At 30.7% G+C, this 15,957-nt stretch overlaps 2 protein-coding genes across 2 annotated transcripts; one reads left to right on the top strand and one right to left on the bottom strand.

Annotated features, from left to right (window-relative positions):
- Nucleotides 1-3,814: 3,814 nt before the first annotated feature.
- On the bottom strand, nt 3,815-4,351 carry LOC127257215 (uncharacterized). Its single transcript, XM_051283596.1, has one exon. The coding sequence runs from the start codon at nt 4,349-4,351 to the stop codon at nt 3,815-3,817; it is 537 nt and encodes a 178-aa protein (XP_051139553.1).
- A 5,926-nt stretch (nt 4,352-10,277) lies between these two features.
- Nucleotides 10,278-14,374, top strand: LOC127257140 (synaptotagmin-2). The gene is made up of 12 exons (XM_051283469.1): nt 10,278-11,172; nt 11,568-11,666; nt 11,738-11,788; nt 11,858-11,981; nt 12,060-12,178; nt 12,422-12,523; nt 12,661-12,735; nt 12,822-12,898; nt 12,998-13,244; nt 13,349-13,702; nt 13,793-13,921; nt 13,994-14,374. Exons 1-12 carry the CDS (start codon nt 11,062-11,064, stop codon nt 14,123-14,125), a joined length of 1,620 nt encoding a protein of 539 aa, XP_051139426.1. The 5' UTR covers nt 10,278-11,061; the 3' UTR covers nt 14,126-14,374.
- The last annotated feature ends 1,583 nt before the right edge of the window (nt 14,375-15,957 follow it).

Below are 15,957 nucleotides of genomic sequence, written 5' to 3' on the forward strand. Positions count from 1 at the left end.
TAATGGACCACACCATACTACATATCACTCTAGACCCTGTTTGATGCTACTTCGAATTTGAAATACTTCATAACTAAAATCGTCATTTGGTTGTAAGAAATATTTGAAATGACACAATTTGAAATATTAAAGGAAATGTATTGAAATCTCGCATTGCCAAACAAAACAAAATGAATTTGATGGAGTTATTTTGAAACCCCTTAAACCCAAATTCCTCCAACCAAACGAGGTCTTGGGTTTTGTTTCTAAGTAGGATGATATTATTTTTATACACCTAATCATATATTTACTTCGAAGAATTACAACATGCTATTATACTTAATTCATGATTGTTATACTAAATTTTTCAATTATTTCATCCTATCTAACAAATGGGATAAAATAATCCCGCAAATTATAATTAATCAATATAATCCTATCATCCAAAGTAAGACTTAATATATATTCCATGGCTCATGAGACAAGTCTGAAACAAACACATTATAACATTATATCACCACTAAAGTCACATGAACAGCCTAACATGATGCAGGTGAAGCCTTAAAGGCAATGTCCAGTTGTCTACATTAATTATCGAAGAACTTTACCAGACAGAAGACTTGCAGAATCAGAAAAGTACACAGAATGGCTAATAAATGTCATATTCACAATAGGCAATTACAGTTTAATTCAGATAAGATCACCTATGTGTTTTTGAGCATAAATTTCACTAACTGCAAATGTAAATGCAAATGCTAAAAGCTTTAACTCTCCCCACGTGAATGCATTCAATCTCTCCCAACTGCCTCCATTAAACTAACCATCATTATTCCACAACTTGTGGCCATTTTCAATCAATTCAATTGGGGAAATCTTGGCCGCGTATTTCATACCTGGGGCTGGATTTTCAGCCACGGCTTCACCTTTTGAATTTGTCCATGGCGGAAACAAACAAATTAAAAACCTAATCCAGTAGACACGAAGCACGTCTCTGGACGAGATTAATGCGCAGCCATGGATTCTGGACTCGCTGCGCCATTAATTACCGCGAAATTTGGGCAATTGGATATTGATCGGTCGGCATGAGTCATTGGGACAACACGTCGAACATCTTATGTGCATCGAACTCCATGCTTGATTTTGACGTTTAGAATTTGCTCCAACTGATTACTCGATTCCAAATTTCGGCGGGAAATTCCTTGGATGTTCGCCATTTTTTCCTAGCATGGATAGCTCGAGAGCGGAAAAGTAGATGAGTTGATAGATTGCTAGAGTTGAGCCCAAATGTGTTTGTGGGGCACAAGTAATGGACCAATTTCAGAACGATAAATGTTGGATCATTATTTTAGTTTTGGACTCAAACCCTAATTTCAAATTCCATTTTTCTTTTTCCGCATCCCTGTTTAAAGAGACCTACATGATTCATTTAGACAAATATCTATATATATATATATTTTTTTTTTTTTTTTTTTTTTTTTTTTTTTTTTGGAGATTTTGAAGTTTTAAATTTTTATTTTTCTTAAAAAAGAATAAATTAATATTTGTTGTGATATCTTTCATAAATAAATAATATTATCTACGTGCACTTAATAAAATTATATATGTTTTATGTCGTTATTATATTTAATATTAAAAATATAATTATATTTATATAATTTATTATACAAGTATCATTATATTTGTATTATAAGATATTAATAAAAAAAGTTATTATTCTTTTTTAATTTATACTTACATTTATATTTTGATATAATAATTAATATGAAAAAATAAATGTCAAATTTATTAAATGGATAAAAATAATATCAAATAAATGAAAAATGATTATATAAATGGAATCATAGATTTGTTCTCGATTCTCCAAAACATTATTAAAAAAAATATAACATATTAAATATAATATTATATATTTTTTTACTTATAAATTTTTTAACAATTCAACATATAAATATATATATATATATACGTTCATTCAAAATCTAAAAACACAAGTGAGAACACCCTACATTAATTTTCATTAACTATTTAATATTATATCATTTCTATAATTTTGTATTAAAAAATATTTTTTTCCTAAAAAAATAAAAAATAAAAACCAAACAAATAAACACTAAAAGATAAAACCAAAGTCTGCTAAATCATTTTCAAATGTATGTATGAATTCCATATTATGTATATACAGTTTGAGGGTTTGATTTGATTTGGCGTTGAAAAACATAAAAGTTTAATGAAAGTAATTAGTACTTAATATGATATGAATTGTTCACCCAAATTATATATATATATATATATATAATATATACATACAATATAATACTCCCTCCGTCATTCAATTGTGTGCTTATTTGACCGGACACTGATTTTAAGAAAAATATGTAAGAATAGAAATTTTTATTTTTTTTTATTTTTTTTAAAAAGTGGTTTTTTTTACTAAAAAATGAAACGAGAATAAATTTGGATGACAACCAAAAAATAAAAGTGAGAATAGATTTGAATAACAGAGAGAGTATATAGTATTTTATACATTAGCTCCGATACAAAAAAAATTATTTTTTATATATTAATGATACAATTTTTCATATTTATTATAAATAATACATCAATCCAAAAATACAATGGTGTGTTCACTTTATATTTTTAAATATAAAATATATAATATAAAAATTAATATTTTGTATTAAATTATTAAATCTTTATAAATAAATTGAATATATTATATATATATATATTATATTTTTATAATATTTGTAAAGAATCATGCCACAAAAAACTGTAGATTGGATTAACAAACCCCAAAAAAAAAAGTGGAAGTTTGTAAAGAATCATCCAATTTTTTTCCTCCAAAAATATCAAATCAAACATCTATTTTTTATTTTTTATATTATACTAAAAATCAATTTTACATTCAAAACATCACATCATCACCTATTCATATCACATCATGCAACTATTCAAATTCAAAATTTTTACTATTCAAATCCCAACTCAAAATCCAAACCCCCAAACAAACACACCCTTAGTATTATTTTTAAAACTATATATTTATATATATATATATATATATGTATGTGTAATGTACAAAAATAAAACATGAATATTTGTGATATAAATTAAGTCCAAAATCTACCAACACAAATACACATTGTATAAATGGACAGAACATGACGTCATAAATTGACAGTGTATAATAATAATTCTCATAGCATTTAATTATTGCATTGATTAAAATCATTAAAGTTGATGATCAAAGTTAATCAGTACAATACAATAGTAATTACATCTCTAACCAAAACCTTTTTCCTTCTTATATAAAACATTACCTACATATATAGAATGTAATTTTATGTTTTGGTTTTATTGCATGATCTTATTTTCATAAATACTTATATCAACTGTCCGATTATTTTTTATTTTTTCATTATTATTACACAAATACCACTATTTTTTACACTAATACACTTACAATGACACTGTAATATCAATATATTTTTATCTCGTGCCCAACCAAAATAAAACTATAGTTTTGGAAATGAAGAAATATTTTATTTAAGAACTGTCATATAATACATTAATCTGCTTCTGCAACCCAACACCCAAATCATTATACATATATATATAGATATAAACTCATGAAAATACAGTGCAATGCATAGGTAATAATCTCATGACTCCAAAAACACATGAGAAGAGGAGGAGGAGGGATCTAATAACTTCAATATTAATTAATTAGGGATATATTTGATTAGGGTTTCCTGCCAGATCATCATTCATGAGATCGTGTTTATATATGTATATATATATATTTGTATATATTCCAACCAGATTTTATATACAGTCACCGGAGACGAAGAAGACGCCGAAGGTTATCTGTGGCTCCGGCGTCTATTCCGGCGGCGGCGGCCTGGGCCTTGCAGCCGAGCTTCGGCCTCAAAGAAAAAGTCGGCAAAGGCAAGCTGCTTGGCGGAGGAGAGATTGTGAACGCCACCGACCCGGAAAACATGTCGCCGATCAAAGGATCTTCTGCGCCGGCGACCGGAGATTCACAATTCGATTTCATTCTGCGGTTTTTATTCGGAGAATTTGATTTCTTCGGGGTCAGAGAACATTCCCGACTATTTCTGCCGCCGATTTTATTCGCCGGCGGGCAAGATTGGCCGCGCGCGGCGTTGCTCCGGCGGGGCGCCGCCGTAGGAGGGAGGGGAAGCAGCGGCGGCTGGTGAGACCGCGGCAGTGAATAAGAAGCCGGCGCCGGCGCCGGAAAAAAATTTTCCGAATGAATCGACGGAAAATACTGCAATCCGACATTTCTAGGGTTTCTGATTTGGGAAGAAACCGATCGCTCCATAGATCGATTCAGAAAAATCGTATCCATTACCAAGATAAAAAAATAAAATAAAAATAACTGATCTAATTTTTAAATAAAATAAAATTACAAAATTGATCAGCTTCTCCTTATTGAGTGTTGGTAAAGTTCTGATAATGGCTACTGCAACTTTCTTGAAGCTTCCATGGCAGCTCCTTAAATAGCAGGAGATTCCTCCAACGGCTAGATTTTTTACCCTCATAAAATAATAATAATAATAATAAATAAATATTGTGGGTTGGTACCACCTTTAAGAGTGAGAGAGATTTTTTTTGTCGTAATAAATAAATGAATAAATAAAAAGGCGACAGTGGTAAGAAAGGTCGGCTGTCGCAAGATTTCGGGGCCGTGATTGGTCGAGGGTTGATATATTAAACGGTAAAGGGCGGCAGCCGCCGGAGGCATAGTGACCGTTGGATCGCGGTACTATATTTAGAAACTAGCCGTTGGGGAGATGCTGACCGTTGATTCGTTTTCCTTGGGTTTCCTCGAAGTGGCTGTTTAGAGAAATCGTGGCCATACACGTCGCTGGGATGGAGTTGCACTCATGTGCCCTCATTTTGGGGTAGGAATATTATTAAGGTGTGAAAATAAATAATTATTAAAATCATTGAAATTTTTGTTATCAACTTTTATACCTATATTTTTTAATATTAATATTATATTATATTATAATAAAAAAAAAAAGATAACAAATATTTTTAATATTATGTAATATGTTGTGACATATGTATAATATATTATAAGTTAGAATGATATTTATTATGTTAGGTAGGTAGTACAATTACCAAATTATGAAATGATATCTTATTTTCGGACGGACGAAAATAAAAAATATAGTCTTTCTTATGAGACAAATAAAGTATTTTTTAATATATTTTTTTTATAATATGAAATATGCAGATAAACCTCATAGTAGTTCACAAATTAGAAAAAAAAAAAAAAAGTTACATGAGATGAATCATATATATAACAATTACATAAGAAGAATCATATATCACAAATAAAATTTAAGTACTGTTACGAATTTACTCCATACCACAATGTATTCCATAAAAATGCATTAAGAGTTTGAACCAATAATAGTAAAAAATAAATAGTATTTTAATTTAATATTTCTTAAAAATAAATATTACTCTTTTTATCTGGCCAAAAAGTATATATATTTTTATTTTGGACAGTTTAATTATAAAGTAATTATTTCAAAAATATCTAAACTTTTACAAATACCCTTATTTTACCGTTATAGCATCATTTTTATCCAAAAAAAAGACAATATTATTTTTACACTATTTTTAACAATAATGATATACTAATACTTTTAATAAAATATTTTAAAAGTAGCAATAAAATTTTTACGGATAATAGTAACTAATAATAAATAATTTTAAATTTTCTAAACAATGAAAGAATACAAGCTAAGACACTATTTTTGGTTTTTCTAAAATTTACTTATTATACAATCTTATGATTTTATATAAAAAATATATATATAATTTTTTTTACAAAATATTTTTAAAAAATAAAATAATTATATTAATAATAGTTTTATAGTTCTCAATAATTAATATAAAAATAAAAAATAAAAAATAAAAAATCTAAACACTAAAGGAACACAATATTATATGCCCTCACTTAAAATTTTATTGTATAAAAGTCCAAAAATCGATGGGATCAAGACTAGGAGTGTGCTTGTTGGTATTAAAAAATCCATTGAAGATATTATATTAAGTTTTTTTTTTTTTTTTTTTTTTTGTAAATTTACTTATTTAATTATAATTTATATTATTCCCAAATCATTGGTTGATGCACATGTATAAAGTGTGTATTTTACATAAATTGTTGCCTGAAATTTGAAGGATCATTGATTCGTGCTGCATCAACCATATATAGTTGATTATATATAAACTACTATATATATATATTTTTTTATCTTGGTCGGCACCCGTGACATAATAATGACTTTGTATATAAATAATATTAATTAATTAAGCTTTAATTATTTTTAAATTTATCGTAAATTTATTCCTCCAATTAATTATATTTGCGGAATAAGATATTTTGCTACAACACTCGAGTTAAAAGAGTGGTGTTGGGTGTTAATGTCACGTTATTGTACTTAACGTTAAAAATATCTTTATATTTGTATAATTTTTGTACAAATATTCTTCTATTAGTATTATAAGACACTAATTAAAGTAGTTTTGCAATTTTTTTCTTAATTTGTACTACGTTTTGATATAATAATTAATATTTAAATATCAACACGCAAAAAAATAAATAAGACCCTTAGAGCCGGACGGATGTAGTGAAATTTAACACAATATTGATAACTTATGGGGTAGAAATAGACATATACAATATAAATATATATTCACTCAAACCATCCAATTTATTTCCAGTTTATTTTTTAATTTATCCGCTAAATTTATTTCATTATTAAGTTTGGCAAAGTCAACAAAACAATATTTAATTATTATCCTCTATTCAACAATTATTTACAATAAATACAACTAATTTTATTATATTTTCTATCTCCATGCCTCCATTTATTTTAATTTCTAACTAAATTTCTAATAATACCCCAAACTACTTATCATTTTTTCAATAAAAATAGTCATTTTTTTTAATTTCCATGCTAATTTTAATGAACATAGAAAGTATATATATAATATTCCCTCCGTCTACGGATAAAGTATACATTTACTTTTGGCGCGGTATTTAAGAAATAATAGTATTTTAATTATAGTGAGTAGTTAAAAGTAGTATAATGACATTTTTACCCTTGCTTTTTGGTATAAAAGTAATGATGTGATGTAAGTAAGGGTATTTGTGGAAAAAATTGAGGTATTTAATGAAATGTTTACTTTATAATTGGACGTCCCAAAATAGAAATGTGTATACTTTCTAGCTGAACGGAGGGAATATTATTTATGATGACAAATTATATATTTGCGTTGGTTTGATTCAATCCATATATATAATAAAGATATACGACATATATATACAATATAATATATCATACATTTTGTTATAAAAAGAGTATATATTTTGTTATAACGCAATATATGTTATTTTATGTAAAAATATATATTATATGCTGATTAATTATGTCAAATTAGTACCACACTGACCTAATTAGCATCAGAAATGCACACATTATTTATATTTGCACAATACAAATGCATCATATAATATATTCTACACAACACATCGTATTATTGATTTTATTACAATAAAAATATTTGTACAATATATCTATAAGTATGATTTGACAACAAATATTTTTATTTAACACATATTTTTGTCAATTTTATATATGATAATCCGAACAAATCAGTACTATATTAATTTGACTAGTCAAAATGTATACATTCTTTAGCGGTGATGTTAGAATGATATACAACAATAATAAAACCGGTTAATTGATACATGTTAATAGTTTACACAATATATAAAACTATTTATATTTACATGTTAATATAATATAAATTACCAATAAATGACACTCCCTCCGTCCCATGTAATATGGATGTATTACCGTAGACACGATAATTTAGGTAAAGTATAATTAGTAAATAATTAAGAAATGTATTAGTAAAAATAATTATAGATTAAGATTAAGATAAATAAATAGTTTAATTAAAATTAAAAAAATTATAAAATTTAAAATTTAAAATACGATTAAAGTGCATAATTATATTTCAGAAAATAGAAAATACAAGTTATGTGGGACAGACGAAAATAGAAAATAGGGACAAATTATGTGGGATAGGGGGAATACTAATTCACATAGAAACTTAACTCTAACCAATTTGTTGTGCAAGTGTTTATTAAGACTTACTAGTTTTTTTTAGATGTTTTGGATTTCCATTTTAAATTACAAAAATAATGCTATATTTATATACATATTTTAAAAAACTTTAAAATTATTTTGTACTAATAATATTTTAAAATATCATACATATAAAATATAATTCTTTTCGAAATATAAAATTAAATATTCAGATATTTATTATTTTTTAAAAAAAATTAAAAATTAAAAATATCTTTATCCAAGCAAAAGCTAAATCTTGTGGTTTAATACTAAATTGAGTGGTAAACAATCATTATGGCTTTTTTTTAAGAAAAAAAAAAAATATATATATATACATATAGAGAGAGAGAGAGAGAGAGAGAGATGGAAGAATGATTCATATGATTTTGAACGTAACTAATATAAATTTTTAAAATTAATAATTTTAATGATAAAAAATATTCCCTCCGTCCCATATAATATGGGTGTATTACTGTAGGCACCGGAATTTAGGTAAAATATAATTAGTAAGTAATTAAAAAATGTATTAGTAAAAATAATTATAAATTAAGATTAAGATAAGTAAATAGATTAATTAAAATTAAAAAAAATTATAAAATTTGAAATTTAAAATGCGATTAAAGTGTATAATTATATTTCTAAAAATAGAAAGTACAAATTATATGGAACGGATAAAAATAAAAAATAAAGACAAATTATGTGAGACGAGAGTAAAAAAACAGTGAGAAAAACACATAAACACCATCATATGGACTGATCATTCAAAGTTGGGAGATACAACTCCAAATTGAGCTACTTTTTCTTCTCCTTTCAGTGGGCTTTTGGTTAGGGCCTAATTAACTCTTAAAATGGATTTGGAGGCCCAATTATTAAGCACTTGGGGTCGGATTGGTTGAGTTCAAACATCCCTAATGTACTTTCAATTGTTTTTCAATTTTATTGTTTTTTTTTTTGTTTTTATATAATAAGATTCATTTATAACATCTTATTTATATAAATTCAAAAAATTATACTCATATTAATTTTATCTTTCTTATTTTATAATTTAAGTTAATTATATATAAATAGTAGTATATTTTATTTAATTATTTATATTATATAAAATTTTATTATTTTTAAAAATAACAATTATTGTATTGAATATATTTATTATAGTCTTTATGATATTTTTTAAAATTTTAATTAAATTTATATTACTTTCTCAGATTCACATAAAATGTTTATATTTTTTATTTTCGTCTGTCTCACTTAAATTATTTTTTTTAAAAAAATATAATTTTAAATTTTAATCATATTTTAAATTTTATAATTTAAATTTATTTAATATTAATTAAATTATTTAGTCATTTTAATTTTAATTTTAATTTATAATTATTTTTATTATACATAATTATTTACTAATTATATATTTTCTAATTTTTATGTGTACATTGAAGTGGATAAATTTTATAGAACTGATGAAGTATATATTAATCAAACTTATGAAAAAATAAAATACTCCCTCCGTCCCGCAAGAAAGTTGCAATTTAGTTTTTGCGTTATTGTATTTAATATTAAAAATATTTTTATATTTGAATAATTTACTGGATAAATATCATTGTATATGTATTACAAAAGACTAATCAATATATTTTTGTTTTCTTTTCTTAATTTATACTACACATTGATATCATAATTAATATTCAAAATCAACATACAAACAACCAATGACAATTTTTTGCAGGACAGAAGGAATAATATACTTTTGGGCTGTGGAGTTGGCAAGGGAAATGGAGTTTAATTATGAAGTCATTAGTTTAAAAAATTAAAAAATAATAAAAATGTACTTGATTTTTATTTATTTATTTATTTTTTGGTATAGATTAGTAAAAAAAGAAATCAAGTTTGAGACAAAGCAGACTAGGCTTGAAAACTGCAGGTCGTATGAAAGCACAGAGTCCAACTCATAGCCATGGCCCCCGTCTTGTCTTCTTCCAGTCCACTACACTCCTTCTTCCCCTTCCCTACCCTTTACTACCTCTCTCTAAAAACAAAGCTCTGTCAATCAATGATCAATCAACCATAGATATACATACATTATAAGTGATTACCCAACCCCATTCATTCTTGGCCCTTCAATCAAAATTAATCACTTCATTCAGCCGAACCAAACAAAACAAAATCAAAACCCTAATAATTTCTTTCTTCAATTTCACTGCACTTCTCTTTTCAAAAGCAGCTGCAGTAGTCTCTTTCAAAATCTTTTCTTAACTGAAACCAGTTATTAATGCCCTCTGTTTCCTTCCACATGCTGTCTCTAATCCCAGAAAAATAGTCTTCTTCCTTATCCAGAGGGGCCGCCAACCCCCCATTTCATCCAACAGAATCGAAGAGATATTTTCTTCCCCATTCTGCTGGTCTGTCTGGTCCACCAATGGCGATTGAAATACACTCGGCCAAGTCGTGGGGGGGCGTTATAGAGAGAGCCTCCACTCATCCCCGTCTGCCGACATGGATGATGGCGTCGGAGCTTCACGCGCTTTGAAAATAAATAATATATAATAAATAATTAAAGCCGTTATGCGTGGCGTTGGCTGCGAGGATTGGCCACGCATTTATGCATTTCTTTATTGTCCTTTTTCCTCTGATAATTTAATTTCCATCTCGAACGCCTCTGGATTTCCTTCACCCTTTTGTCGCAACTGGTTCTTCAATCCATTGTCAATTTCTTTTTAATTCTTTCTCGATGGGTTTATGGGGATCAGAGGTTTTTCCAGAGCTTGACTTGCAGTTGCTGCTCTGATCCAGAGTTTCTGGAAATGGCGACTGGACTTGAGGAGGAGGGCCCTTTCTGTTGATTCTTCTGCTTAGAATTTTACCTTTTTGGAATTGGGGACTTTGATTTTGAGGGGGAAGTGTAGAGATGGGTGTTGTTAGCACTGTTCTGAGTTTTTTTGGATTTGGATTTGGAGCTGCTGTTGGGCTTGTGATTGGGTATTTTCTGTTCATCTTTCGACAGCCAACAGATGTCAAGGTTTTCTACACTTTTCTACTCTTCTTTTGCAACATTTTAGGGATTGTTTGTTTGTTTGTTTGTTCTTAGATTAGATCGATTGTTTTGGTGCATTTGTGAACAGTTTGATTTTTATTCATCTCTTTGGGGGAATTTTGTGTTGATCTGGAAATTAGGGAAGTCTTTTTTCTTAGGTTTTGAAGATGAAGAAGAACACAGAGAAATGCTTCAATGATTTTGAAGAAAACTGAACTAAGATCATGTTTGGTTAGATAAATTGGGGTAGATAAGATTAGATGATTTTGGTTTAAATTCTTTAGGGTTAAAATGGTAAAGCTTAATTGGTTCTTGAAATAGGGTAAGAATCTTGATCATGTAAAAATTTATGTAGAACATTGAGCTGTGAATCCTTGCAGGACCCTGAAATTCGACCTTTGGTCGAGAAAGATTTGAAAAGCCTTCAACGGCTGCTACCCGAAATACCGGTTTGGGTAAAGAATCCGGATTTCGACCGGGTGAGTTTTCTTGCATTGTTGGTGTTATTTACAACGTTAAAAAGATCATGACTTGAGGTGTATGTTTGTAGGTTGATTGGTTGAACAAGTTCGTCGAATACATGTGGCCTTATTTAGACAAGGTGTGTTTAAGAAATGCTCTAGTTGTGAATTTGTCGAAAGAATGCTCATGTTCTAATTTCTTGTTGCAGGCTATTTGCAAGATGGCGAAGAAAATAGCCGAGCCTATAATAGCCGAGCAGAAGCCAAAGTACAAAATCGATTCGATTGACTTTGAGACACTGACTTTGGGGTGCTTACCACCTACTTTTGAAGGTTTTTTGAATTCTAACTGTTTCTTGCACTTGAATTTCGGTTAATCCTTGCGTTTAGAGCTATTGATCGATGTTTTAGGAATGAAAGTGTACAACACTGAGGAGAAGGAACTGATTATGGAACTAGGCTTGAAGTGGGCTGCTAATCCTAACATCCTCGTCGCTGTCAAGGCATTCGGGTTGAAAGCTACGGTTCAGGTACGATGTAAATGTTTAATTCAATCGAGATTATGGCGTTTTATGACTATAGTGTTCTTGTTTTCACTACGGAGACGCATTGTTAGGGACATAAAGGTTGCGATCCTTTTAGAATTGTAAGGCATTGGAACTTTGAGATACAATGTTTAATCCTAAGGTTTCTTATGTTCTTCTACATCGATTAATCATCTCGTCATTGGATCGAATTTTTTGTATCTGAGTATGCGTTTTTAAGTGTTTTAGGTGCTCGATTTGCAAGTATTTGCGCTACCGCGCATCACCTTGAAACCATTGGTTCCGAGCTTCCCTTGTTTTGCAAACATATATGTGTCGTTAATGCAGAAGGTCAGTGCCTAAGATTGGTTCGATTCTTTTGCTCGAATAGGGACAGAAATTCCTCGATGATTCCATCTCTTTTCGCATGAAAATCAGTGCAATTCGCGGTACCTTCATTTGACATTGTTGTTGAAATTTCATTGTAGCCGCATGTCGACTTTGGAGCAAAACTAGTTGGTGTCGACGCTATGTCGATTCCTGGGGCATACCGGCTCGTTCAGGTAACGCTAAAATGCCCGTTTTAAAGAAACTCTTACAAAATATCGGCTTTATACTATCGGGATCTAATTTTTTTTCCATACGTCAGGAGCTTATCAAAGATCAAGTAGCCAACATGTATTTATGGCCAAAAAGACTCGAAGTTCAGATTATGGATCCGGCGAAGTAAGTGTTTTCGACTATTGAGTTTCCATCGCAAAGCTATATATGTGTATATATATCCTCTTGGCTTTTTAATCATACCTCAAATATGCGATTCAACAGGGCGATGAAGAAGCCTGTCGGAATCCTCCATGTTAAGGTTGTAAGAGCAATAAAACTGAAGAAGAAAGACCTTCTAGGGGCGTCTGACCCGTACGTGAAGGTGAATCTCACCGAAGACAAGCTTCCATCCAAGAAAACCACGGTGAAATACAAGAATTTGAATCCCGAATGGGACGAGGAGTTTACATTCGTCGTCAAGGATCCTGAAGGTCAAGTCCTAGAGCTCACTGTCTACGACTGGGAACAGGTATGTCGATATTTCATCAATATATAATAAACACGGATAGATGTACAGACCTTGCGCTGATTCCCCGAGTGATCTCAATCTTGTTTGTCATACATTTTGCTTAGGTCGGGTCGCATGACAAGATGGGGTTGAATGTGATCCCATTGAAAGACTTGACTCCCGAAGAGCCAAAAACCATGACTCTCGACCTTCTCAAAACTCTGAATCCGGATGATTCACAGAACGAGAAGTCACGAGGGCAGCTTGTGGTGGAAGTCAATTACAAGCCTTTCAAGGACAGCGAGATGCCAACGAATGTAGAAGATGCGGAGGGGACAGTCGAGAAAGCTCCCGAGGGGACACCAGATGGTGGAGGCTTGCTCGTCATCCATATCCACGAGGCGCAAGATTTGGAAGGGAAGAACCACACAAATCCATCCGTACGTCTCCTGTTTAGAGGAGAGGAGAAAAAGACTAAGGTAAGTATTACATATGAATATGAATATGAATATGAATATACTAGTGCGAACTTTGACGTACCTTCGGCTGTTCATCGTGTCGGTTATCAGGTTCTGAAGAAAAACAGGGACCCGAGATGGGACCAGGAGTTCCAATTCATGTTGGATGAGCCGCCAACAAATGACAGAATACATGTCGAAGTAATCAGCATTTCGAAAAGAAGTCTATTGCATCCTAAGGTAGTAACTAAATCATGCTTGGAATGCATAAAGTGGGTTGCAATTGTTAGTTCTAACCCTTTTCTGAATTAGGAATCTCTGGGCTACGTCGATATATACTTATCGGATGTGGTGAACAACAAGAGGATCAACGAAAGGTACCATTTGATCGACTCAAAGAACGGTAGGATTCAGATCGAGATGCAGTGGAGAACTGCTTCTTGAAGAAAGGTATTTTTTTTCTCCACGGTAAGAAATCCGTCCTTGTATGGAAGGGTGATTCAACCTTAAGCAGCAGCTATGGAGATTTTTGCTTCTTTTTCTTTGGAATTTTGTATTTTGTTTATTTCTGGTAGTGTGATTCATTAGTTTTTGGACTTCAGCTGCTGCTTTCATGGATCTAATGTGTTATTTAGACCAATAAGTCATCTCTGACTTGTTTATAAAGTTGCATCCTGAAAGTTTTATGAAACATATATCTAGGTTTAGCTAGATTATTGATACATTTCCATATTCATCTACTGAAAATCAAATCAGATCATTCTAAGCACAATAAAGAATCTTTTACACGTAAGCATGTTACTTGCATCACTGTTTTAAAGTCTCATGATTTTCTAAAGAGTTTTAGGTTGTTTTGATCAGCAGTAACCCATAAAGTGAGATTCTATCTACCATAAAATGCTTAGGATATGAAAAAAAAACTTTTTAACATAATCTTTTCTGGTAAAATAGATCCCAAAACTGAAAACAAAATCACAAGAAACCATCGTAGGCGCTCAGAATTTACAGGCTATCTTATCCTGTGAAATTCAAGAAACAGGTTACAGAGGATTAAGCATAGTCTCTCATCCACAAGATAAGATCTAAACCATTCATGAAGTGGAGCATGGTTAAAGATCTCCCAAGAATAAAAACCATCAAAGATGGTTCTTGACATGAACGGTCAAGATCCATCTGGAACTGGGAACCTGGATCCCAAGAACAAAACCATCACAGAAACACAGCAATATTTACAGCCGTGAATTTATCTGCTCTGCAATTTATCCTATCTCTGTAAAACCTTTGATTGAAAAGACAGATGGATACTATCCATCCATCCTTTCTAGCCCTTGTTTCAGTAAAAGTAGGTCATCATTGCCAGTTTCATCAAACGTACTGTACCTACGTACCTACCTATTATAATACCTACTATAGTACTAATCCACCCTCCTTCGTCGTCTACCTCCTATTCTTTGTTTCTTTCTTATTCATGATAAATGCACCTGCAGAAGTTCCATAGATACTTTTCTGTTGACAACTAAGTACCACTGGACTTTAGTAGACTATACTAAACTGACCATTATGCCAATACTGCAGCATTGCAACTGGCTACCACATGAAATGCTGCCTACCAAAAACATGACACACTTTTGAACTTGCGGCATCTACAATATTGCGTAAGAAGTAGTTGCAAATTATTTAGAAAGAAGCATCCTATTAATTTTCCCCCAATTGCAAGGGGATAGACCGATCGTCCAAATTGGGGAAAAGAAATAAAATCAATCAACCTTTATTCCACACATCACTCTCGTCGGATTCCAGTTTTTCCATTAACTACGAATACGAATCTGTTCTATGATTATTTTTTTTCTATAGTGGATAATCTTTGAGTGTATGGAATATATACTGACCTTTTTGATTCCACAAATTCAGCGGCTTCCGAATTCTCTTCATTAATCTAAACCCTCGAGGACTTATTCCTACCCAAAAGTTGCTTTATAGAACAGTTGCTGTGCAGAATCGCGAGGTTTGCGCGGTAATTCCTCCTTGTAGAATCCAATAAACTAAATCGAATGTCATCATCGCATTTCAGATTGAAAATCATGGCCACCATTGGAGATTATGGAAGACTTGAGTTTTTGAGGATGGAAACTGGAAAAGTATAAAAAAACCAAACAGGAGTCAGAGGAGGGGTAGAAATGTCATTTCGGACTTTATTGGTAAAGCGCGAGACGTAATGGACACTGACGCCGTAAGCGGAAGTCAGCGACGTTATTATGAAGCCGTCAATCAAACCG

Source organism: Andrographis paniculata, unplaced genomic scaffold (genome assembly GCF_009805555.1).
Source record: "Andrographis paniculata isolate CXL003 unplaced genomic scaffold, ASM980555v1 Contig57END, whole genome shotgun sequence".
NCBI classification, from domain to species: domain Eukaryota; kingdom Viridiplantae; phylum Streptophyta; class Magnoliopsida; order Lamiales; family Acanthaceae; genus Andrographis; species Andrographis paniculata.